We start from the raw sequence: 27,372 nt of genomic DNA, 5'->3' as shown, positions 1-27,372 counted from the left end.
TCTGGATGCACCCACAACAGTTTGAAGTCAGAACAGCTTCCCATAACACCAGGAAGACTCTGGCAAGCCACCAACAGTAGATATTCTACTCCAGGAAGGCAAGAATCCTTGCTTTCAGCTAACCAGCAGAATTCCCAAAATCAGAGAGAGAAACACTTCTTTTTAGCTTGGTGTCCATGCTAAAACTAAAACTGCACCCAGCCAAACAGAAAATGAAACCTTAAATTTATTAGAAAGGAAAAATAACTGTCCAGAAACACATGAGCTGCCAACCACTCTTCCTCCTAACAATGCAGGGTCATATAAAGTCCAAGAGTAAAAATAACCAACCCCATTTAAGCCATTGAAGTAGCAATAAAAGGACTTCAGCAGACAGCCCAGCAACAATGAGGGTTGAGGCTGTGAGAGCTGCAGAGAACAGGATTTTTTAAAAAAAAATCTCTTTAAGGTACACTAACGCCACACAGATCAAAATGTATCATTGTCACACGATAGTGAATGATCTTTGTAATTTTCTTATCAGTTGCATTCATAAATAATTGATGTGTTAACACAAAGACAAGTGTTATATAGAAACAGACAATTTACAGCATAGGAGGCGGACATTCAAGCCATAGTGTCTGTGCAGTCAAAACAAGAGATTCGGCTTAATCCCACTATCCAGCTATGGTACAGAACCATAGAGAACCATATAGAACCTCAAAGTCATATCCAAGTATTTTTTTTAATGCAATGAGGGTTTCTGCCTCTGCCACCCTTTCAGGTAGTGAGTATCCGACCATTAGCAAAAGATGTCTGCTTAACTCACCTCTAATCCTTCTTTCAATCACTTAATTTTTTGTCCCCTGGTTATTGACCTCTCTATAAAGTGTGATGAAAAAGATGGATAGCAGAATCAATACTTCTTTGTTAATGTTTTCCATGTGCACATATCATTGAAGATAGCAGGACAGGTGGAGAGAGCAGTTAATAAAGCATTTAGTATTCTGGACTTTGTTAAGAAGGGCATAGGGTACAAGAGCAAGGATGTTATGCGGAACTCATACAAGACATGCGTTAGATTTCAGGTATGTACAGTCCTTTGCATCACACTATAGGAAGGATGCGAACACTTTGGGGCGCGCAGAAGAGGTTTACAAGAATGGTTTCAGGGTTGAGAAACTTCAGTTATGAGAATAAAATGTAGAGGTGGGGACTGTTCTCCTCAGAGAGCAGTAGGTTAAGAGGAGAATTGATAGAGATGTTCAAAATAATAAGGGGCCTGGACAGAGTAGATAGGGAGAAACTGTTCCAGCTCATAAAAGGATCAACAATGAGAGGGCACAGATTTAAAGTGATTTGCAAAAAAAACAAACGTGATCTGAGAATTTTTTTTTCAATAGCACGTGGTTGGAATCCAGAATGCACTACCGGGAAGTATGGTGGAAGCTAGTTCAGCCAGGGCATTCAAAGGCACTAGGTGATTACTTCAGTAGAAATCATGTGCAGGGATATGGTGAAAGGCAGGGGAGTGCCACTAAGCCATGATGCTTGTTTAGAAAGGTGATGCAGACACAATAGGCCACATGGCCTCCTTCTGCGCCATAACAATTATGTGATTCCATTCTCCTTCCCTTTCTCACAACCTGGTCCTTACTTCCACTTGAAAATGTTAATTTTTACTTGGGTACAATTTCATAGACAGTGAGCATACCAAAGTAAAGTTGATTTGCAAAGGGTTTCAGAGGTGAGCTGATAAGGTCCTTGCTTGGTCTACAGGCATACTTTCTATGTGGGGGTGGGGGGTCCTCACAGGATTGTAATTTGGTATGAGAATTTTGGCAACCTTTTCTCTTGTGTAACCCAGGTGCCCAAATGCTACTCTTGGCTGCAGTCAGCTAATGCAGCTGTGATCAGTAAGCATATCTGAGGCCTTCTGGCCTGTGTTCCACATTATAGAAAATTTTATAGAAGACTTTTCTTAAAGAGTGACACACTCAGTAGAATCTCGATAAGTCACATCCCAGGGGAACTGCCTCCAATTTTGTGTTAAGCAGAGTTCATAGTTGCCAGGGAGGCCCCATTTCCATATGAATGCATCACTATGTAACCCCAAATGCCTGCAAATGTGATCTGTCAAAAATAACAGATTCAAATGTCAAATGAAAATAAAGCAGCGAATGTCTGGAAAAGTCTTTATTCAGCTTGTTTATAGCTTACAATGACCAGAACTTACAAAAGGCCAGGGCTTTGCATTGAAAAGAGTTGGGAGTTAGTTCCGAAAAAAATCCATAATCATTTTCTGCCTCGCATGTCGTTTTCAGACATGCCTAGTAAGTCCATCATGTTATCAAGTTGTCAAACATGTTTTCGGTATTTTTGTGTTGCAATGTGAAATCTTAGACCATCTACATGGCCTTTGCAGCATCGGCTAGGGAAACAAGCAGGTGAGCAGGCAGGTACTCATTGTCTTCTTCTTTTCATTGGACTTATCAGTTAAAAAATGTACTGCACCTACAATGGCATCATCTGTCTTCTCCTTTGTGCATCGTATGGCATCATCCATTTCCGCAAAAGTTTTCATGGTTCACTCTGAGAATTTCCATGCTGGTCTCTCTCAGCCGAGCGAGAAGTGCCTTGTCATTGGGTTGGTTGGCCTCACCCTGTTCCCCCTCATTCTTGTCATCTTGTGCAGCCATAACCTGTTTGACTGCATGTGAAAGCTATTGACAATTGTGGCCTTTGTCACTATCTTCCATGCCTTCTTCATCATGAACATGGTCTCTACTCCAGTTGTACTCCTGCTTCTTTTTGACGGCCTCATTAACCTGAGAGATCAGCTGCCTTCAGTGGGTATTTAGGTTCCTAATCCATCCTGATTCATTGGTTGGTGCTTGCTGTGTTGTTGGGAGACAAGAAGAACAGTTTCATGCTCTTCAGGCCAGCAGTGTTTGGGTGTACGTAAGTAACGATGGCAATGTTCCTTTTCTTTTGTTGATACATTTTGTCCACTTTCCTGATCCACACCTTAAAATGCTTGAGGCCATCCAGACGGCTTTGACTGCCTGGTCCTGCATGGGTTGTGTTTTGACATTCGTGAAGCAGTGTGGCCTCTTGGACTTTCCTATCACAAGAAGCAGCAGTTTTTCAGTGCCATTCACGTTGGCACAGATCAAAGCAGTGAACATTCCTTCCTTTCCACCATTAAATGTTTAAAGTTCACCTTTAAACCTCAAAGAGCAGTTGAGAAAAAGGCAGTAAAATAGTCTCATTTCAACCATGTCAAAAAATGTCTCTTGGTGAATACTCATTCAAGATGCCCATTTTGGAGCAAGTCATCTGTCATGGCAGCCGTAACTGTTGCACCTTAATTTAGCATGCAGAAGACAATGCCGTGTCTTGTCTTGAATCAGACCAGCTATCCATCACTGCAGGTGAACTCCGTGTGGCCAAGCTTCTTCACCAGGGCAGCTCCCCTTTCCTGCAGAATTGGACTGGAGATGGGAACATTCTCTGCTTGGGCTGCCTTGAACCACATTAGCACAGCTTCTTCAACATTAGGATAGGCAGTCATTCTCATCTTCTTCCTTGCTGGAGAATATGTCTGCTTGTCAAACTGTTGCAAGATGTGTTTTATAATGGTGGACAAACTTGATGGCAGAATCTCCCACTCCTTTATGGTGTCCACTTTCTGCTTCACACCACGGTTTTCTACTTGGTGTACTAACTTCACCTTCTCTAAATCGACAAAACTTTTAATTTTCTCATAGATTTAGCCATACCTGCAGGTTTTGCACGTCTTTTCACAGAGAGATCTTGATATCAAATGATACCTTGCCCAGTGCTCTATGATTTTGCACTCTTCTACGGTTTAACTCCACTCTGATCGGTGCTGTCATATGACAAGTTTAGACACTTCCGACAAATCCAGAATAACCAGTGTGGAATTTTTGGCTTATCATGGGCATTGTTCTATGTGATTTGCTATTCTGCCAGTGGGAATGGTTGATAATTTCAACGTAACTGGACGTTTGTGTCATCCAAGTTTGCTTTGACAAAGGGTCATCTGGAACTCGAAACGTTAGCTCTTTTCTCTCCTTACAGATGCTGCCAGACCTGCTGAGATTTTCCAGCATTTTCTCTTTTGACTCATCATCATTTCATAGAAATCATCATAGAAATCATAGAAACCCTACAGTACAGAAAGAGGCCATTCAGCCCATCGAGTCTGCACCGACCACAATCCCACCCAGGCCCTACCCCCATATCCCTACATATTTTACCCACTAATCCCTCTAATCTACGCATCCCAGGACACTAACGGGTAATTTTAGCATGGCCAATCAACCTAACCCGCACATCTTTGGACTGTGGGAGGAAACCGGAGCACCCGGAGGAAACCCACGCAGACACGAGGAGAATGTGCAAACTCCACACAGACAGTGACCCAAGCCGGGAATCGAACCCAGATCCCTGGAGCTGTGAAGCAGCAGTGCTAACCACTGTGCTACCGTGCCGCCCCATGATGAGAATGACTGCCTATCCTAATGTTGAAGAAGCTGTGCTAATGTGGTTCAAGGCAGCCCAAGCAGAGAACGTTCCCATCTCCAGTCCAATTCTGCAGGAAAGGGGAGCTGCCCTGGTGAAGAAGCTGGGCCACACGGAGTTCACCTGCAGTGATGGATAGCTGTACAATTTCACTGTACAAGATTTTTTTGAAGAACAGTATGACATGTTTACAAAAAGTTCTTTTTTATCAACATGAGATTTGATCATTTCAATCCACCATCATAAATTAATTCACCTGAGAAAGTCTGTTGGAAAGCAAATACTTTAAAATATTATTAAAAATCATATTTCATTTATAGTCGTAGACAATGTAACACAAACGTATAAGAACACAATTAGGCCATGTGAACCGCTTCAGAGAAATTACAAGCAATTGCATTAAAATAGTTATCAGAACTTTACTTTGGTTCAAATACACAATCTGCAACCAATCGCGGTTCTGTGAATTATGATAATCTGTGATTAAATTTTGAATTTGAAGTGTTGGTGACTGATCTTGGAACTCATCTGGTTCATTAGTTCTGTATTTAATCCTTTTAACTGAATTTGTAATCTGGTCAAAGCACTGAAAAGTAATGAAGGAACAATGTGGTCACTGTTATCATTTCCTTAATCTTAGCAGGTGAATTAATAGGCAAAGCAAATAGTATGTTTCTGTCCATGAATGTAAACCTGTTATGTGAGCTGTGTTTTTATAAAGAGTTCATCAATTACTGTAGATATTCTCCCAGAATATAAGGAATTTTGGAAAATCATAACCAGTGCATCCAATACCTTGGCAGTCATCTCCTTTAGAACCCGAGGATGTAGGCCATCAAATTCTGGGGATTTGTTGGATTTTAGTCCCTCAAGTTTTTTCAATATCTTTTCACTGCTAATATTAATAGCCTTAAGTCCCTCATTCTTATTAGCCCCTTGGCCACTCTATTTCTGGTATGTAATCTGTGTCTTCTACTATGAAGAAAGGCACAACATATTTATTCAATGTCCCTGCTATTAACTCATTCAGTAAGAGTTTTAACAACACCAGGTTAAAGTCCAACAGGTTTATTTGGTAGCAAACACCATTAGCTTTCGGAGCGCTGCTCCTTCGTCAGATGGAGTGGAAATCTGCTCTCAAACAGGGCACAGAGACACAGAAATCAAGTTAGAATGCAAATCCCCACAGCCAGCCAGATCTTAAAGATACAGACAATGTGAGTGGAGGGAGCATTAAGCACAGGTTAAAGAAATGTGTATTGTCTCCAGACAGGACAGCCTGCAAGTCCAGGAGGCAAGCTGTGGGGGTTACTGATAATGTGACATAAATCCAACATCCCGGTTTAGGCCGTCCTCATGTGTGCGGAACTTGGCTCTCAGTTTCTGCTCAGCGACTCTGCGCTGTCGTGTGTCGTGAAGGCCGCCTTGGAGAACGCTTACCTGAAGATCAGAGGCTGAATGCCCGTGACTGTTGAAGTGCTCCCCCACAGGAAGAGAACAGTCTTGCCTGGTGATTGTCGAGTGGTGTTCATTCATCCATTGTCGTAGCGTCTGCATGGTTTCCCCAATGTATCATGCCTCGGGACATCCTTTCCTGCAGCGTATCAGGTAGACAACATTGGCCGAGTTGCAAGAGTAGGTACCGTGTACCTGGTAGATGGTGTTCTCACGTGAGATTTTGGCATCCGTGTCGATGATCTGGCACGTCTTGCAGAGGTTGCTGTGGCAGGGTTGTGTGGTGTCGTGGTCACTGTTCTCCTGAAGGCTGGATAGTTTGCTGCGGACAATGGTCTGTTTGAGGTTGCGCGGCTGTTTGAAGGCAAGAAGTGGGGGTGTGGAGATGGCCTTGGCGAGATGTTCGTCTTCATCAATGACATGTTGAAGGCTCCGGAGGAGATGCCGTAGCTTCTCCGCTCCGGGGAAGTACTGGACGACGAAGGGTACTCTATCCACCGTGTCCTGTGTTTGTCATTCCCATGATAATTAATCTTGTTTCTGCCTTGCAGGAACCAACATTTTAGCTACTTCAGCTACTTTCCTTCCTCTTATATACTTGTGAAAGTTTTTACAATCCAATTTTACTTTTGTTTTTAGATTGTTTCTCCAATTTTACCAACTTTTTGATGGTCTTATGATAGTTCCTAAAACATTCCCATTCCTCAGGCTTCCTACTATTCTTTGCAATATTATAAGTCTCTTCTTTTAATCTAATATTACCCTTAACTCACCTAGTAGCTAGGGATGGATCTTACTTGCTGAATTTTGTTTAATTAAATGCATTAAATCGTTTTGAGTGTTTCGATTGTTAAATTGTTTTGAGTGTTTCTTTAAATGTTTCCCACTGTTTGTTTATTATCATACCTTTTAGTCTATTTACCCAACCAATCTTAACTAGCTCTCTCCTTATTCTATATAATTGGTTTTATTTAAGATTCTTGTTTGGTGCTGCATTATGTCTTTTTTCAAACTCAATATGGAATTCAATTGTATTGTGATAATTTTTTCCAGTGGATCTTTTACTATGAGAGTACTAATCAATCCTGTCTCACTGAACAATACTAAATCTAAAATAGCTTTATTTGGGTGGCACCATGGCACAGTGATTAGCACTGCTGCATCACAGACCTAGGTTCAATTCCCAGCTGTGTGGAGTTTGCACGTTCTCCCTGTGTCTGCGTGGGTTTGCTCTGGTTTCCTCCCTTAGTCCGAAAGACATGTTGGTTGGGTGCATTGGCTATGCTAAATTCTCCCTCAGTGTACCCAAACAGGCTCTGGAGTATGGTGACTTGGGGATTTTTCACAGTAACTTCATTGCAGTGTTAACTTGTGACTAATAAATAAACTTTAATAAACTTTCCCTAGTTGGTTCCACAACATAGTGTTGGAAACTGTCACAAAAACATTCTACCACCATTTCCAGATCACCTTTGCCAATTTGATTGGCCCAGTCTATATGAAGATTAAAATCACCTACAAGTATTGCATTGCCTTTGTTACAAGCTCCAATTATTCATTGCTTAATGTTCTGTGCAACTATATAACTATTGTTGGGAGGCTTAAATGTTTTCTGACCCTCACTTCTAATCGCCACCATTTTCTACCTCCCGATCTTTTAAGAATATTTTTGATTAATTGTAAAGGATGGGTTGTACTTCCCTATTATTTCGGCAGCTTGGACCAGCTGATCCGTAATTTTGCGAAGTTTAAAACAAAAGATAAAGTCCCAGATAAAGTCCTATGCTATATCTTTACAGAGCATGATAAAGTAGGGTGGAAATCACATACACATGAGGATGCACACTTCCACATCTTAAAATTAAATATCTCATTTTGCAATTGTGTCTGTTTGAGAAATTAATTATCAGCGCAGCCTTTTTAAAATGCCCTCCCTGTCCAGATTCAATTGGTGAAAGGTAAAACAGTGACCCAACTTAGAACAAACCATCATCTTGAAAAGGGGAACAGAAATACAGTCCCATACCTTCATAGAGAACTTGCAGTCAGAAAAAGACAGCGGAGTTTTATGTATGTAGCAGATATACTCGACGTTCCCCTAATGTTGTGTGTTATGCATTGGTCCAACATAGATAAAGTTGATGTTGTTTGCACCGTCAGACTGTCAAATAACTGACTCTTGTGCAATCCTCACCTCTAACTGCTGGAGAGGGTGGTCCTTCCGGGTCGCGGTGAAGGGAGATTGTGTGCGCAGTTGCCGAGGCCTGTCGTTTTTTTCAATGTTCTGAAACACTGGAGGTTTGTAATTATTTAGTGCGAGTTTAAAGCTTTGAGGAGCGGGTAAGAAGCAGGATCGTGGTCTAGTACTAGAATTATTCTGTTTACAAGGCGCAAATGTTCGTTTTGATCATAAAAATCTAGGAAAGGAGCAGGTTTGGCCCTGCCAAATGTTTTTAAAAGGATTGTTCTTAATATTGTAATCTTACTGTAGTTTTAAATTAAAATTATTGATCTTAGAAATAAATTCACGGTGTTTAGTTTTCCAGTCTGTCTGGCACACCACATGTCCATCTGAGGCAGTTCGTTTCCTTTCTTTCCGTTAATTTGATCTTATTTATTTTGTGTACAGTATCATTCTTGATATAACAGATGGGTGAGTTCCAGCTAGAGTCTGAAATAGGGGTGACTACTCCTGACATCCATATGACTCGGGTAGAAGAATATTAAGCATTATGTGTGCACGACTGTGTCCGAATTCGCACTAAGTTCAGTTCAGCCATCAAGCCTGTGCTTGCTGACCTACATTGCCTCCTGTAAACAATACCTTGATTTTTAAACTCTCATCCTTGTTTTCAATTTCCGCCATACCGTTACCCCCTCTGCACCACTGTAATTTCCAGACGTACAGAGATGTCCGTGCTCCTTGAAATTTGACCTTTCCAGCATCCCAGATTTTGATCACGCCACCATCGTCTGATGTGCCTTCAGCTGCTTGTGCCTTAAGCTTTGGAATTTCCTTACTCAACTTCTACTTTTCTATCTTACTGTCCTCCTTTAAGAAACTCCTTTAAAACCTTACTCATTACCCAGGCCTTTAATCATCTGCCCTAATATCTCCTTATGTGGTTTGGTGTCATATATTTTTTAATACTATTATGAAGCACTGTGGGACATTCTGTTATATTAAAGGTTCTATATAATTATGTCGTTGTGTGATCATGGAAACTGCAATAGGAAGAGTGACATTTGGAATAACATATGGCAGGACTTCAGATCATTGATCTTGCTTCTGTTTAGTTTATGATCTCAGTTAAGCTACCATGGGGAAACTAGATGGATTACAATCATATTATCTGAGACTATAAATTCCTGTGTTCCAGAAGTTCTCAACCACCTCCCAGCAGCTTGATTCAGAGTAACGCTAGGGAGACCCAGACAGATTGCTTGGTTGCAAGGTGGCTTTGGAAAACCAAATCAGAAATCATCAGTTAAGTAGGTTTGCTAACACCACAATGATGCAGCATATTGTACTGTACTAAGTTTCTTTTTAAAATTTGTTCCTTTCCTTTTCCAAGTTGGTTCCTTGGTGGGGTATGGTTCTACAGTTGCTGCACAACTTCTGGTACTTAAAAGGCTTACCAATATATATCAGGCAACTAACTGGCCCATTCCAGTCATCTGCCCACCTATTTTTTGTAGGGACCTACGCAATGATAGCAAATAAGAACAGGGCAATGTTTTACTCATATTCCCAACGTGATCGTTGTGGAGAGACTGAGGATAGGGTGAGTGAGCCACTTATCACAGATAGCCAACCTCTCCTCTGCTCTTACAGCCACATGCTGCAGTGATATAGTTGTTGCAGTTCAACATTTAGTCAATGGTTACATCCGAGATGTTGATGTTAAGTGGAACCATTGAAGATAATGTGACGTGGTTGTCTTGTTTTGGTTAAATTGGCCATTACTTGACATTTATGCAGCACATATGTTACTAACTTATTCTATGCCTCCTCCAACTAACACCGCTAAAGACTAAAGCTGATTATTTTATTCATCATCTTTTCTAGGATCTCATTGCATTGCCATATTTTCCTACTTCAAATCAGTTATATGAGGTGTTTTGATGGGCTTGAATGGTAGGGCACGTGAATGCGAGTTTTTTAAAAATTTGGCATCATTAAATGGCCCTTTTTCTTCCTTGACTTATCATCTACTCTTCAACAGTGAAAGAGATGCAAAATTTTGAAAGGGAAACTAAAGCATAACCAATGTTATTTAATAGCTTCAAACTTTCTGCAACTTTGAGTTTTCAGTTCATACAAATTTTTGTATGAAACTATGGAAGGAGGGCAGGGAAGAAATGCTAATTTAAAATGAAATATGTGTGTTTGAAAGAGAACATGTTTCAACTTAAAATTTTGATTCGATTTATTATTGTCATGTATTAGGATACAGTGAAAAGTATTGTTTCTTGCGCGCTATACAGACAAAACATACCGCTCATAGAATACATAAGGGAGAAAGAAAGGAGAGGGTGCAGAATATAGTGTTACAGTCATAGGTAGGGTATAGAGAAAGATCAGCTTAATATAAGGTAGGTCCATTCAAAATTCTGAAGGCAGCAGGGAAGAAGCTGTTGAATTGGTTGGTACGTGATCTCAGACCTTTGTATCTTTTTTCTGACGAAAGAAGGTGGAAGGGATTATGTCTGGTGTCCTTGATTATGCTTTTCCAAGGCAGCGGGAAATGTAGACAGAGTCAATGGATGGGAGGCTGGTTTGCATGATGGACTGGGCTACGTTCACAATTATTTGTAGTTTCTTGTGGCCTTGGTCAGAGCAGGAGCCATACCAAGCTGTAGTACATCCGGAAAGGATGTGTTCTACGGTGCATCTGTAAAAATTGGTGAGCGTCGTAGCGGACATGCCGAATCTCCTTAGCCTCCAAAGGAAATGAAGCTTTGTGCTGTTGTGTGAGTGACCAACTGTTGTATCTTGGAGTGGTTGTGTTTATCTCATGATGTGGAGATGTCGGCGTTGGACTGGGGTGAACACAGTAAGAGTATTAACCACACCAGGTTAAAGTCCAATAGGTTTATTGGTAGCAAATACCATTAGCTTTCGGAGCGCTGCTCCTTCGTCAGATGGGGTGGAAATCTGCTCTCAAACAGGGCACAGAGACACAAAATCAAGTTACAGAATACTGATTAGAATGCGAATCCTTATAGCCAACCAGATCTTAAAGACACAGACAATGTGAGTGGAGGGAGCATTAAGCACAGGTTAAAGAGATGTGTATTGTCTCCAGACAGGACAGCCAGCAAGTCCAGGAGGCAAGCTGTCGGGGTTACTGATAATGTGACATAAATCCAACATCCCGGTTTAGGCCGTCCTCATGTGTGCAGAACTTGGCTATCAGTTTCTGCTCAGCGACTCTGCGCTGTTGTGTGCCGTGAAGGCCGCCTTGGAGAACGCTTACCTGAAGATCAGAGGCTGAATGCCCGTGACCGTTGAAGTGCTCCCCCACAGGAAGAGAACAGTCTTGCCTGGTGATTGTCGAGCGGTGTTCATTCATCCATTGTCGTAGCGTCTGCATGGTTTCCCCAATGTACCATGCCTCAGGACATCCTTTCCTGCAGCGTATCAGGTAGACAACATTGGCCGAGTTGCAAGAGTAGGTACCGTGTACCTGGTAGATGGTGTTCTCACGTGAGATGATGGCATCCGTGTTGATGATCCGGCACGTCTTGTAGAGGTTGCTGTGGCAGGGTTGTGTGGTGTCGTGGTCACTGTTCTCCTGAAGGCTGGGCAGTTTGCTGCGGACAATGGTCTGTTTGAGGTTGCGCGGTTGTTTGAAGGCAAGAAGTGGGGGTGTGGGGATGGCCTTGGGAGCACTTCAGCAGTCACGGGCATTCAGCCTCTGATCTTCGGGTAAGCGTTCTCCAAGGCGGCCTTCACGACACACGACAGCGCATAGTCACTGAGCAGAAACTGATAGCCAAGTTCCGCACACATGAGGACGGCCTAAAGCGGGATGTTGGATTTATGTCACATTATCAGTAACCCCCACAGCTTGCCTCCTGGACTTGCTGGCTGTCCTGTCTGGAGACAATACACATCTCTTTAACCTGTGCTTAATGCTCCCTCCACTCACATTGTCTGTATCTTTAAGATCTGGTTGGCTGTAGGGATTCGCATTCTAATCAGTATTCTGTAACTTGATTTTGTGTCTCTGTGCCCTGTTTGAGAGCAGATTTACACTCCATCTGACTAAGGAGCAGCGCTCCGAAAGCTAATGGTATTTGCTACCAAATAAACCTGTTGGACTTTAACCTGGTGTTGTTAAAACTCTTACTGTGTGTTTATCTCATACAGGGCAGTTCAGAATTGAAGTCAGGAAATGAAGGCACCTCACATTTCCTATATTTTTCCTCCTGTTCTTTTCCTAAGATGGCGACACATACAAGAAAATTGAGAGAAATTCGTTGTATTTTGCATCATTTTAATTTTGGTTTACTGTGTTTTCATTTATTTTAACAAATAATTATCCTGATTATGCCAAAATCTGCCAGAAATTAGTCATTTATCTCAGCTCCACCTTTTTCTGAAAGACCAGCAATTGTTACCCATGCTCCTACTTAAATTGGTTTCACTTGGGGAGGTATCAAAATAGACTTTAGAAGTGAGGGAAACCAAAGTAACTGAGAGAAGTAATATGAATAATTACTTGGAGGAAAAATATCTGAATTTATGAGATGAGTGTTACTTTTGTTGATTTGTTTTCATTATTTTACTTGTGAAATTATTGCATTGATATTACTGCTTAGCTTGTCATAAGTTAAAAACCGTTAGGCAGAAATAGAGATGAGAGAATTTGCTATTTTTCATCGTCCCCACAAATGGTTGCAAGTCATTGATTAGTGTTGTATTACAGTAGCAGCTAGTTCCATGCTGATAAATTCGCTCTTCTTCAATGCATCCTGTTTGCAACTTAAAATTGTTTTGTCTTTCTTCCTTTGTTTTAGGATGGCCCTTAACAAATCCATGCACCCAAGGAACCGATATAAAGACAAGCCACCAGATTTTACATATTTGGCATCAAAATACACAGAATTCCAGCAACACGTACATACAAGCTTGACTGGGAAAGTGAGGTATGCTAATGAAGAAGGGAAAGTGTCCCACTGGTACCAACTAACACTTGTTTCACTGTCTAACAAAATCTGTTTGGTCCATGCTATGAAAGATTTGCTGTTGTCCTGAGAGTTGTATTATCGAATTGTTTTATCCTCAGAGGGCTGGTTTTCTTCTGTGTGGCTCATCGTTTCTTTTGTAGCAGTATATATTTTTTTAGAAGTGTTCTGGAAATTGTCTATAATTTAGAAAATAGCATTATAGGGAGCTGTTTTATAGGCGGCACCTGCTTATTTGTTTTTTCTGACTCCTGAAGACACCATGTATTTGCATCGAGCAATTTCATGTGCACTGTTGTCTGTCTAAAAAGCTATTCTTCGTGTATGTACCTCTACCGAATGGCCTCCTTCTGCACTGTAGGGTTTCTATGACTTCTATGACTTCTTACAGTGAATACTAGCATGCTATTTGATCAGGGTGGTGGGGGCGGTTGTAAGTATATTGAGTTGTTAGACACTTCGGTTTTTATAAAATCGCCAAGGTTTCCCCAATAGCCAAGTGGAAGAAAACATCCTGTGAAAGGTCTTCAGTTTAGTTACCAATTATGTTTAGCTGTTCTTAACAATATAAGTTTTACGGTTTGCCTTTCCTGGTATGGGAGTGAGAAAAACGGTTGTTATTGTCACTTCCCATCACCATGCAGTGATCTCTGCTGAAAGTACACATGTTAATATCTGCTGATGTGAGATTCAGCTTTACTGTAATATCAGAGTCATAGATTCCCTACAGTGCAGAAGGAGGCCATTCAGCCCGCACCAACCATAGTCCCACCTAGGCCCTATTCCCGCAACCCCACATTTACCCTGCTAATCCCCCTGACACTAGGATCAATGTAGCATGGCCAATCAACCTAACCCACACATCTCTGGACTGTGGGAGGAAACCGGAGCACCCAGAGGAATCTCATGCAGACACAAGGAGAATGTGCAAACAGTCACTGACCCAAGGCCAGAATTGAACCCGGGTTCCTGGCGCTGTGAGGCAGCAGTGCTAACTACTGTGCCAACGTGCTGCCCCAATATCTATGTTGGAATAGCCCAGTAACACACTATGGCTGATGTTACATATATAAAATGGCCAGTAATTAGAGGTATTGACCATTTAATTTTGTCCCAGTATGAGTCAAAATTCTAATCTATTCTTACTTTTCAGCAAACTTGTTAAATCTACTGTTCACTAAATTAACATATTTACAGACATTGTAGAAAAAAACATTTATCCTTCTGAAGTGACTTAGCCAGCCATTCAGTTGTCTAAAATAATTGATTCAAAACAGGATTATGTGAAATACTGGCAACAATCCATATATGAACAGTCTCACCTAAATCGACCTTGTAAAATGTGTTAGAGCACAATTGTAAGAGACTTGTCAAGAGAGAAGCCTGATGTTGTCCATTCATAGTCATGTCAATCAGTCCATGTCCTAGACTTAATGATCATAGAATACAATCCCTAAATTCAGAAGAGGCCATTCAGTCCATCGGGTCTGCACCAACTCTGACAGAATATCTCACTCAGAACCTCTTCTCCTGCCCATTCCCCATGAACCCTACATATTTTCCATGGTTAATTCAACTAACCTACACATCTTGGGACACTAAGGGATAATTCAGCACGGCCAATCCACCTAACCTGCACATCTTTGGAGTGAGAGAGGAAATCGGAGCACCCAGGGGAAAACTACATAGATACGGAGAGAACATGCCAACTCTACACAGTCACCCAAGGCTGGAATTGAACCGGGATCCCTGGAGCTGTGTGGCAGCAGTCCTAACCACTGTGTCACCGTGCCACCCATTCAACTCTTCAACCACTATCTTGGTTCCAACATGTTTCCTTTCTTGTAACTTCTAAGTTCCAAATATATTATCTTAACTGGCTGTCCCCATCTCTAGTGCATTAAAATCAACATTTACTGCAATATTCGGTTCCAAGTCGTTCTTTTTCAGGACTTCAAAATCTTCATCTCCTTTAATACTTCCTTTTTTTTCAAATATTCAAGTTTTTAAAAACCCAAGTGTGATATCACTGCATACTCATTCACCTTATTTCTTTTCAGTCTGAGATGGTGTCTTATATTGTGAGCTACGGCTCTTTACCAAGGTTTCCCAGTATTTTTTTAAGTATACAGAGTAATGAAGTAGTTATTACAAGCCTTTGCTTAGCATTGAGTTTAATCCTATCTCTCAGCAAAAGAAAATATCTTAGTGAATTTTACACAATATTTCCAAGAGAAAAAAGAAATGAACTGACATCAGTGGTCCATTAAACATTAGTCAGTGATTTTTGTAGATGTACAGCTGGTTTGGGAATGGCATATGCTGTCTGTATGGGCACCAAATAATTTCCATTTGGGATATGTTCAAAAGGAATGAAGATGGACCAGTTTGTACAATTCTAGAATGTTGTAAAATAAGGTCGATCAGTACTTTTGGCTTAACAAACTGTCAAGATGCCAGAGTCTGATTCTACAAATTAGCATTCGTCTTGTTTGTTTCCGCATAAAATTGCCAAAATGCCACCATTTTTCACGCCTTATAAAAATTAAACAAAATTGAATTTTCTTCTGTTGAAAATACTTTTCCATAGTTCTGATAATGTCACGTCTTCCTTCCTTATCCAAATTTGTGTGTTTTATCCTGATTTGTGGGAACAAAACATTCGACACTGCAGTAGCATTTCTTTCCCAGAATCAAAATTGTATTAGATTACAGCCTGCAAATGTGTTCCAAGAACTCTGTGAATTAATGGATATTCCATGGTTCAAAGACTGTTCCCAATTGAAGCGGATTGACAGAAAATCAATTCCAATATGTCTGCCTCTGCTATTTTCTAGCTGGTTGTAAAAACCGCACCATATCAGACAAGTGATTTAACTGTAATTTTTTCCCCTCTGTTGCTGTGGATAGTTTGCTTGGGAAAACCCAACTGGACAATATCTGACCAATTTGTGGCTTAACGTTTTGTTTTCAATTTTGGAGCCTCTTAAGTTCCACCACACGTGAACCTGAAATCATCAACTGCTCTGCCACCTGCACTTAAAATGCTCAAAAGCATTCTTGCCAACAACCACTGGCTCTGGGCCTTCTAGCAGCAGCTTCTAAATTTCCATTCAGTGTCTCTGTAATTTTCAAAATCCCTTCAGTCCTGCTTCCCTGCTCATAATGTTTGTGTGTGCGTGCGTGTGTCGCCAGAGGTACAATATGGGCAGAAGAGGACATGTGTGGGAATTCTCCAGCACAGGTTGAACGGACGATAGTGGATCCACGTGAGGGCAGTTCTGAATAGGCCAGTGGAGGAGAGGTGTTGTCACAGAAGATGTAATGCATTACTTTGATTCGTGGTATTTCAGTGCTGTGGCAGGTGTTTTGTCTGTTTTATGGCGCAGGTGGATGATAGAGATTGTGTGATATATTTTACTGAAGATCAAAGAGTATTTCTGGCCAATCCTTCATCCAGCAGCAACAAAAATCAGACATTCATCTCATTACACTTTGTAGGACGATGCTGTGTGCAAAGATTTGTTGATATAGCAAAACTTGACTGCATTTCAAAGTAATTCCATAGAAAAGTTACAGTGCAGAAAGAAGCCATTCAGCTCATTGTGTCTACGTTGGCCAAAAAAGAGAAAAAAGAAACTAGCTGATTACTTTAATTCCACTTTCCAGCACCTGGTGCAGAGTCTTGCAGCCTACTTCAGATGCAGATCCAGGTACGTTTAAATGAGTTGAGTGTTTCAGCCTCAACCACCAACTCAGCCAGTGCACCACCCTTTTGGTTAAAAATCTTTTCCTTATGTCTCCCTTAATCCACCTATTGGTCACCTAAAATCCATTCCCCTGGTAATTGACCCCTCAGTGTTGGGAAACAAATCTTCCTTATACTCTATCTAGGCCCCTCATAATTTTATACACCTCAATTTGGTCACCCCTTAACTTCCTCTGTTCTTTGGAAACCAACCTTAGCCTATCCAATAGCTGCAATTTTCAAGCCCTGGAAGCATTCTTGTAAATCTCTGCTGCACTCTCTCCAGAGTAACTATGTCCTTCCCGTAATGTGGTGACCATAACTGAACATAGAATTCCAACTGTGGCCTAACCAGCATTTTATACAGTTCCATCATTACGTATTTTGTATTCAATACCTTGCCCAGTAAAGGAAAACAAATGCCTTCTTAACCACCCTGTCCACCTGTCCTGCCACCTTCAAGGATCTATAGACATGCTCTCCAAGGTCTCTTACTTCCTCAATCCCTCTCAATATCTTCCCTAATATTAAATATTCCTTTGGTTTGTTTGCCCTCACTAAATGTATTATCTCACACTTTTCCAGATTGAAATCCATTTGCCACGTCTCCGCCTCGTCAAGCAAACCATGGACAGCTACCCTCTTCACTATCACCACATAGCCAATTTTTGTGTCATCTGCAAATTTCCCAATCCTGCCTCCCATATTTAAGTTTAAATCATTAATATATGCAACAACAGCAAGGGCCCTGTGGAACATTATTGGAAACTGTCTTCTGGTCACAAAAACATCCATCAACCATTACCCTTTGCTTCCTGTCAGTGAGCCAATTTTTGATCCACTCTCCCACCTTCCCCTGTATCCCATGACATCTCACTTTTCTGACCAGTCTGCCATATGGAACCTTGTCAAATGCTTTACTGAAACACATGTGGACAACATCCACTGCACTACCCTCATCAATCCTCCTTGTTACTTTCTCAAAAATTTATTTAAGTTAGTAAGACACAATCTTCCCCTAACAAAGCCATGCTGCCTATCCTTGATCAATCTGTGCCTTTTTAAGTGACATTTTACCATGTCTCTCAGAATTGATTCCAATAATTTTCCCACCACCGAAGTCAGACGACTGGATGATAATTTTCTGATCTATCCTCCACACACTTTTTAAGTGGTGGTATAACATTTGAGGATCTCCAATCCTCTGGGCCCTCGCCTGGATCTAATGAGAATTGGAAAATGATCCTCGGAGCATTTGCTATTTCTTCCTTGGCTTCCTTCAACAGCCTGGGATACAATCCATCTGTCCTGGTGATTTATCCATCTTCAAGGATGCCAATTCCTCCGCTACTTCCTCTCTCACTATGCTTATTGTATCTAATATTTTACACTCCTCCTCTTCAACTAGAATGTCTGCATCATCCTTCTCCTTGGTGAAGACAAAGTGCTCATTGAGAACCCCCACCCATCTTCTGCATCAACCCACAAGTTACCATGTACATCTCTGCTAGGCTCCACCTTTTCCTTAGTTATTCTCTTAATCTTAATGTACTGGTAAAACATCTTAGGATTTTCTTTGATTTTACCTGCCAATAGTTTTTGTATCCTCTCTTTGCTTTCCTGATTTCCCTTTTACTTCAGTACTCTTGAACGAGTAATTTCTATACTCTTCCAGACTTTCTACAGCATTAAATATTTTGGGACTGTCATAAGCTTTCTTTTTTTTTGCTTTATCTTGGCCTATATGCTTCTGGATAACTAGGGGGCTCTAGATTCGGCAGTACCCCCTTTTTTCTTTTTGGGTCATGTATGGCATTGTGCCTGTAGAATTTCTTCTTTGAATGCCTCCCACTGGTTTGACACAGCTTTTCCTTCTAATAGTTCACCTCTCATTCATTGCACATGGAGTGCTTTGTTTAAGTTTAAATTTAATTGTTAGTATCACAAGTAGGCTTACGTTAACACGGCAATGAGGTTATTGGGAAAATCTCCCAGTCGCCGCACTCTGACACCAGTTCGGATACACTGAGGGAGAATTTTAGCATGGCCAATGCTCCTAACCAGCACGTCTTTGGGACTGTAGGAGGAAACTGAAGCACACAGAGGAAACCCATGCAGACACAAGGACATTGTGCAGACTCCACACAGACAGTGACCCAAGCCGGGAATCAAACTGTGCCATCGTGCGACATCTTCAGAAATGATCAAATGGTCTACATGTAAAAATTCAAACAAAATTCATGTGCTAATCACCTGTGTGTCTCAATTAATAGTTATGCCTGTCACCCACCACGAGTCCAAATTACCTTGTATACTTTCTTTGTCATTCTTATTTATTTTTCTGGTCATAGAATCATAGAAATTAAAGTTCTGCTTTATCTGTCATGTTCTCAATGAATGGTGTTTTGGGTTGAGATGTTAGGGACTTGATTGCCCATGGATACTTTATCCAAGTAGCTGTTCTTTGTGTGTAAGCCTGGTCAATGATAGCTGGCTCTTGAATCAGTGGGGAAACATCAAAACCAAGATTGATTCTGTTTTCATTGCTAGCCAAAAGGTACTGATGTTGTCAAAAATCACTATCTAGCATTGAATTATGATGGCTTTTCATCCTATTAGTTTCAAACATATTAGTAAACACTTCATCTCTCATGACTGGTATCTGTGACAAAATGCCTTGGATCCTTCTAGTCAGATTTTAATTTTAAGCTACATTAGATTGCTACAGAGTTCCTGCCTAGAACCAGAGGGATTCAGAAAATGGAAGCTATCTTCTTCAAAAATTAAGAAAGGAATTGCCCTAAGGATGCATCATTTGCCATTATCACCAATTAGTGTCAATGTCAGCACATTACACACCAGGTTACTTCATCTCAAACCGTTGCTGCACTGTATAAGTTGGTGCCCTCAGTTCTACCTGGTATTGATGAATGTTTGCTCTACTCATGTTGTAACCCACCAACAAGAGCAGCACTGTGGCACAGTGGTTAGCACTGCTGTCTCACGGCGCCGGGGACCCGGGTTCGATTCCCGGCTTGGGTCACTGTCTGTGTGGAGTTTGCACGTTCTCCCTGTGTCTGCGTGGGTTTCCTTGGGGTGCTCCAGTTTCCTCCCACAGTCTGAAAGACTTGCTGGTGAGGTGCATTGACCCGAACAGGCGCTGGAGTGTGGCGACTAGGGGAGTTTCACAGTAACTTCATTGCAGTGCTAATGCAAGCCTTACTTGTGACTAATAAATAAATTAAATAAAGGGTCAGTCCTATCACTTCATGGTACATGGGATAATTTTTCCAGTCGGTGGGTGTGATGGAGATGCTCCGTTGAAAGGCCCATTGACTTTGGATGGGAATTTCCAGTCTCTGGGCAGGAGGAACTGGAAAATCCCACCCCACGATCTTGTGGGATCACTGAGAAATCTCATCATTCATCATATAGATGCATATATGAATATTGATGGACAAACTGAAATAAACACGTGGAAAAATAATCATTAAAATCATTTTGAGGTATTTGCACCCCCCCATCTCCCTGGGACACAGGAATACTGAAAGTAATCTGCCTCAAAGGGAAGGATGTGTTCGTATTTTGGGGGAGTTCCTCTTTCAGATACTTGCTGATCAGGACATTTCCTTATTTTTAAAGTCTCAACCATTTCTTTCTGATAGTGGCTCATAATTTAATTCATGAAGTCATAGCATTTGTTTCGGTAACTGTCTCTGCTCACAAAAGCTAAACAACAAGGTGTTTATTGTATAAATATTTAAACTATTTTCCTGTAAAATGTGAAAATTTATTTCCATATTGCTCTGTCCACAGACGTTAAATTTAGAAATACGTAGATAATCTACTGAAAGATGGTGCTGTCCTTTCTGGCTATAAAAAAATATGAATTTGAAGATCACACATTAAATCCAACTTTCATGGAACCAAATAGTTGAAGAATCAAAGAGTTGTTTATCTTGCCTGAAAAAATCAGGCCTTGTAAACAACAGCCTTTTTCCCTCATGATATGGAGAACAGCCTAGAGCTGCTGAGGGAAATGCAAGTCTTCAAAATAAGATATAAACATGCAAACAAAAGGATCATAGTTCAGAAAGCAAAATGATCTGCCTGATCTCACCCAAGTCTCTGTTCCTCATGAGTGAGGCCAGATAATAATACTTGGTTTAGGAGGATGGGGAGGTTGGATAGAAGAATTTCATCTTAATCTTGTCTTTGCTAAAATCCACACGTACAATTTGTGGTGTGGGTCCTTGGATAGGCAAAGAAGCTCTAACTAGCCACCTAATGATAATGAAAATTTTAATGTAGGGAGTTCCTGACATTTACTGATAATATTGTGAGGTGATAATTAAGACATTTTTGTGATGAAGAGTAATGTAGGTATAGCTCAAGACAGAAATGAAATATTCACAGACCTGTCATGTTTGAATACAACCAGACAAGCATGAAAATGAGCTGCTCCATCAAGCCTGCCTTCCCCATTCATTCATGATATCTGGAATATAAAGTAAAGTTTTTAAAAGTTTATTAGTCACAAGTAAGGCTGCAACGAAGTTACTGTGAAATTCCCCTAGTCGCCACAATCTGTCGCCTGTTTGGGTCAATGCACCTAACCAGCACGTCTTTCAGAATGTGGGAGGAAACGCGAGCACCCGGAGGAAAGCCACGCAGACACGGGGAGAACGTGCAAGCTCCACACAGACAGTGACCCAAGCCAGGAATCGAACCCAGGTCTCTGGTGCTGTGAAGCAGCAGTGCTAACCACTGTGCTACCGTGTCGCCCCATATCATGACCAAATGCTTCCTACTTCCAATCAGTTGCTTTCCTTTGTCCTCGATGGTGCAGGACAAAACCCTTCATGTTTGTCTGGTCGAGAATGGGCCAATAATTTTATAAGGATTGGGAGGGTTGAGGGCATAGTAACAGGAATAAGTTGTTCCGCCCTTCCAGCTGTACTGCCATTCAATAATGGCTGACATATGGTTGGTCTGTATCGCAAAATCTATTTGTGTGTCTTCATTCCATATTGTTAGGTACCATAGCAAAAATGTATTGGTGTTCAGTGAAGATTTCAATTCACCTCACCCCCCACCCCAGTCCCCTTTCAGCATATACAGTTTATTGGGGGAGACAATTCCACATATCCAACACTCTTTGAAAAAGTACTTCCCAAGTTATGTCCAAAATGGGCCGAACATATTTAAAATATTCTCTTTTACTGGATGGTCTCCAAAACCAGCCAATTTCCAACAAAAGAGAGTCTAACCACCATATCTTGACATTCAGTGGCATTACCATTGCTGCATCCTGCACCCTTAACATTCTGAGATTACCATTGACCAGAAACCTAACTGGACAAACCACATAAATAATATGGCTGCAAAAGGAGGTCAGAGACTGGATATTCTGAGGTGAGTAGCTCCTCTCCTTGACTGTCCAAAGCCTTTCCACCATCTATAAGGAACAAGCCAGGAGTGGGCTGGAACATTCCATTTGCCTCTGAATGCAGCTCCAGCAACACTCAAGCTCAGCACCATCCAGGCCAAAGTAACCTACCTGATTGGCACGCTATTCGCCACCTAAAGCATTTGCTCACTGCACTACCAATGTACAGTCAGTAGTATGGCCCATCTACATTGCAATATATCTCATGGCTTCTTTGCCAGTACATTCCAAACCCCTGACTTCTATTGCCTAAAAGAACATGGGCCACAGGCACATGCGAACACCATCTGGAACTTCCCATCCAAGTTATATGCTACCCTGACTTGGAAATTTATTCCTGTTCCTTCATTGTTGCTGAGTCAAACTCCTTGAACTCCCTATCTAACAGCACTATTGGTGCATCTATCCCTCACAGACTTCAGTAGTTTAAGAAGGTGGCTCCCCATCACCTTCTCATGGACTTTAGGATGAACAATAAATGTTAGTCTTGCCCATGAATGAATATTTTTAAAAAACACCAACTCATGTCACAGGGTTACCTTGTGCATTATTTTTTGTCAACTCATGCAGAACTTTTTTAAGCGCCTTTTAGAAGTCCATATGGACAGTAGCTTTGGGCAATCTACGATGTCCACAGACATGCTTCCACGAGTAGTTGGAAACCAGTTATTTGGGAATGAAATAACTCTAATTTTCCATTCCATAATTGATAAATGCTCTTATTGCTGTCCAGGTTGTAATTAGTTAATTCAGAGCTGACCTTATCTGTTGTAATCTCTGGATTACTACCCGAGCCATCTGCAAATTGGCATCGGGATGAGAAAATAAGGGAAGTGAACATGTGGCTACGGGAATGGAAAAAGGGGTTCCATTTCATGGGGCATTGGCATCAGTATTGGAATAGGAGGGATCTGTACCGTTGGGACGGTCTTCACCTGAACCGATCTGGGACCAGTGTTCTTGCAGAAAGGATAAATAGGGTGGCCACAAGGACTTTAAACTAGCAAGTTGGGGGGAAGGGAAGGTTAAAACCACAGGAAGTATAATGGTTAATAGGAAGCAAAGCAGCAGGTTAGCAAGTGGGGAGAAGGTTTCAACTACATGGAAAATTATAAAGGAAGTTAAAAGGGAGAAGAACTCAAGGTGTTGAGGTGCTAGGATTCAAAAAGAAGGTATAAAAACGAGCATAAGGGCACTTTACCTAAATGCTCGTAGCATTCGAAACAAGGTAAATGAGTTGACGGCACAAATCATCACGAATTAGTATGATTCAGTGGCCATTACAGAGACATGGTTGCAGGATGGTCGCGACTGGGAGTTAAATATCCAGGGATATCAGACTATTCGGAAGGACAGACAGGAAGGTAAGGGGGGTGTAGCTCTGATATTTAGTGATGACATCAGGGCGGGAGTGAGAGATGATATAGGGAGAAAAGCGTTGAATCCATTTGGGTGGAAATTAGAAATAGTAAGGAGAAAAAGTCACTTTTTATAGGCGTAGTCTATAGGCCGCCAAATAACATCATGGTGGGGCGAGCAGTAAACAAAGAAATAACTGATGCATGTAAAAATGGTACGGCAATTATCATGGGGGACTTTAACCTCCATGTCGATTTGTCAAATCAGGTCGGTCAAGATAGCCTTGAGGAGGAGTTCCTAGAATGTATCCACGGTAGTTTCCTCGAACAGTATGCAGTGGAACCTACGAGAGAGCAAACTATCCTAGATCTGGTCCTGTGTAATGAGACAACAATAATTAATGATCTCACAGTTAGGGATCCTCTCGGAAAGAGCGATCGCAATATGGTTGAACATAAAATACAGATGGATTTTGAGAACGTAAAATCCCCTGCTAGGAGACTACAATGGTATGAGGGAGGAGTTGGCTAAGGTGGACTGGGAACAAAAACTTTATGGGGGACAATTGAGGAACAGTGGAGGACTTCCAAAGCGATTTTTCACAGTGCTCAGCAAAAGTATAAACCAGTGATAAGGAAAAACTGTAGAAAAAAGGATAATTAGCCATGGACATCTAAGGAAATAAAGGAGGGTATCAAATTGAAAGAAAATGCATTCAAAGTGGCAAAGATTAATGGGAAACTAGAAAATTGGAAATATTTAAAGGTCAACGGAAAGCCACGAAAAAGCTATAAAGAAAAGTAAGACAGATTAAAGCTCAGAATATAAAAACAGATAGCAAAAGTTTTTACAAATATATAAAAAGAAAAAGAGTGGCTAAGTTAAACATAGTTCCTTTAGAGGATGAGAAGGGGGATTTAAAAATGGGAAAATAGGAAATGGCCGAGGCATTGAACAGGTATTTTGTGTCGGTCTTCAGTGAAAGACACAAATAATATGCCAAAAATTGATGACAAGAAGGCTATGGCAGGTGAGGACCTAGAAACGATCATTATCACTAAAGAAGCAGTGTTAGGTTAGCTAATGGGGCTAAAGGTAGACAAGTCTCGTGGCCCTGATGGAATGCACCCCAGGGTGCTAAATGAAATGGCGAGGCAAATGCACTTGTGGTAATTTACCAAAATTTGCTGGACTCTGGGGCAGTTACAGCAGATTGGAAAACAGCACGTGATGCCACTGTTTAAAAAGGGAAGTAGACAAAAGGTGAGTAACTAGCTTAGGCCAATTAGCTTAACTTTTGTAGCGGGGAAAATGCTCTAATCTATCATCAAGGAAGAAATAGCGAGACGTCTGGATAGAAACTGTCCCATTGGGAAGACACAGAATGGATTCATGAAAGGCAGGTCACATTTAACTGACTTAGTGGAATTCTTTGAGGACATTACATGCGCAGTGGACAATGGGGAGCCGGTGGATGTGGTGTATCTGGATTTCCAGAAGGTATTCGACAAGGTGCCGCACAAAAGGCTGCTGCATAAGATAAAGGTGCATGGCATTACAGGTAATGTATTATAGTGAGTAAGAATAAGGAACCTTGGTTCCCAAGGGATATTGGAACTTTGATCAAGAAAAAGAGAGAGATGTATGACATGTATAGGCAACAGGGAGCAAATAAGATGCTTGAGGCGTATGAAAAGTGCAAGAAACTACTTAAGATAGAAATCAGGAGGGCTAAAAGAAGACATGAGGTTGCTTTGGCAGACAAGGTGAAGGATAATCCTAAGAGCTTCTACAGGTATATTAAGAGCAAAAGGATAGTAAGGGATAAAATTGGTCCTTTTGAAGATCAGAATGGTCGGCTACGTATGGAACCAAAAGAAATGGGGGAGATATTAAATGGGTTTTTTGCATCTGTATTTACGTATGGCATGGAGTTTATGGAAATAAGGCAAACAAGTAGGGAGGTCATAGAACCTACACAGATTAAAGGGGAGAAGGTGCTTGCTGTCTTGGGGTAAATCAGAGTAGATAAATCCCCAGGACCGGACAGGGTATTCCCTCGGACCTTGAAGGAGACTAGTATTGAAATTGCAGGGGCCCTGGCAGATATATTTAAAATGTCGGTATCCATGAGTGAGGTGCCGGATGATTGGAGGATAGCTCATGTTGTTCCGTTGTTTAAAAAAGGCTCAAAAAGTAATGTGGCAAATTATAGGCCGGTAAGTTTGACGTCAGTAGTAGGTAAATTATTGGAAGGAGTACTAAGAGATAGGATCTACAAATATTTGGATAGACAGGGACTTATTAGGGAGAGTCAACATGGCTTTGTGCGTGGGAGGTCATGTTTAACCAATCTATTCGAGTTTTTCGAGGAGGTTACCAGGAAAGTGGATGAAGGGAAGGCAGTGGATGTTATCTACATGGACTTCAGTCAGGCCTTTGACAAGGTCCCGCATGGGAGGTTAGTCAGGAAGGTTCAGTCGCTAGGTATACATGGAGAGGTATTAAATTGGATTAGACATCAGCTCAATGGAAGAAGCCAGAGGGTGGTAGTGGAGGATTGCTTATCTGAGTGGAGGCCTGTCACTAGTGGTGTGCCACAGGGATCAGTGCTGGGTCCATTGTTGTTTGTCATCTATATCAATGATCTGGATGATAATGTGTAGTGGACAGTGAAGAAGGTTTTCAAAGCTTGCAGAGGGATTTGGACCAGCTAGAAAAAAAGGCTGAAAAATGCCAGATGGAGTTTAATGCAGACAAGTGTGAGGTATTGCACTTTGGAAGGACAAACCAAAGTAGAACATACAAGGTAAATGGTAGGACACTGAAGAGTGCAGTAGAACAGAGGGATCTGGGAATACAGATACATAATTCCCTAAAAGTGGCGTCACAGGTAGATAGGGTCGTAAAGAGTGCTTTTGGTACATTGGCCTTTATAAATCAAAGTATTGAGTATAGGAGTTGGAATGTTATGATGAGGTTGTATAAGACATTGGTGAGGCCGAATTTAGAGTATTGTGTGCAGTTTTGGTCACCTAATTACAGGAAGGATATTAATAAGGTTGAAAGAGTGCAGAGAAGGTTTACAAGGATGTTGCCGGGACTTGAGAAACTGAGTTACAGAGAAAGGTTGAATAGGTTAGGACTTTATTCCCTGGAGCGCAGAAGAATGAGGGGAGATTTGATAGAGGTGTATAAAATTATGATGGGTATAGATAGAGTGAATGCAAGCAGGCGTTTTCCACTGAGGCTAGGGGAGAAAATAACTAGAGGACATGGGTTAAGGGTGAGGGGTGAAAAGTTTAAAGGGAATATTAGGGGGGGCTTCTTCACGCAGAGAGTGGTGGGAGTGTGGAATGAGCTGCCAGATGAGGTGGTGAATGCGGGCTCAGTTTTAACATTTAAGAAAAACTTGGACAGGTACATGGATGAGAGGGGTACGGAGGGATATGGTCCAGATGCAGGTCAGTGGGACTAGGCAGAAAAATGGTTCGGCACAGCCAAGTAGGGCCAAAAGGCCTGTTTCTGTGCTGTAATGTTCTATGGTTCTATTAGCATGGATAGAGGATTGTTTAATTAACAGAAAGCAAAGAGTGGGCGTAAATGGTGTTTTTCTGGTTGGTGATCAGTGACTAGTGGT

The 27,372-nt window shown here is 41.4% G+C and overlaps 1 protein-coding gene across 3 annotated transcripts in view; it reads left to right on the top strand.

The window, feature by feature from the left end:
- Positions 1 to 7,973: 7,973 nt before the first annotated feature.
- The window catches only part of mettl16 (methyltransferase 16, N6-methyladenosine), a 108,981-nt gene continuing 89,582 nt past the window's right edge, over positions 7,974 to 27,372 (top strand). The window contains exons 1-2 of one of the 3 annotated variants that reach the window (XM_078224763.1): positions 7,974 to 8,280; positions 13,009 to 13,137. In XM_078224763.1, the coding sequence (XP_078080889.1) occupies positions 13,010 to 13,137 (128 nt within the window). In that variant the 5' untranslated portion in view covers positions 7,974 to 8,280; position 13,009. Of the gene's footprint in view, positions 8,281 to 9,360; positions 9,479 to 13,008; positions 13,138 to 27,372 lie in introns of those variants that run through there. The other 2 variants (XM_078224764.1, XM_078224765.1) reach the window with 2 other exon arrangements.

The sequence above is a fragment of the Mustelus asterias genome, chromosome 12, assembly GCF_964213995.1.
Source record: "Mustelus asterias chromosome 12, sMusAst1.hap1.1, whole genome shotgun sequence".
Taxonomy (NCBI): Eukaryota; Metazoa; Chordata; class Chondrichthyes; order Carcharhiniformes; family Triakidae; genus Mustelus; species Mustelus asterias.
Note: the sequence above shows the minus strand (reverse complement) of the source record. Positions and strands in the feature narration are given on the sequence as shown.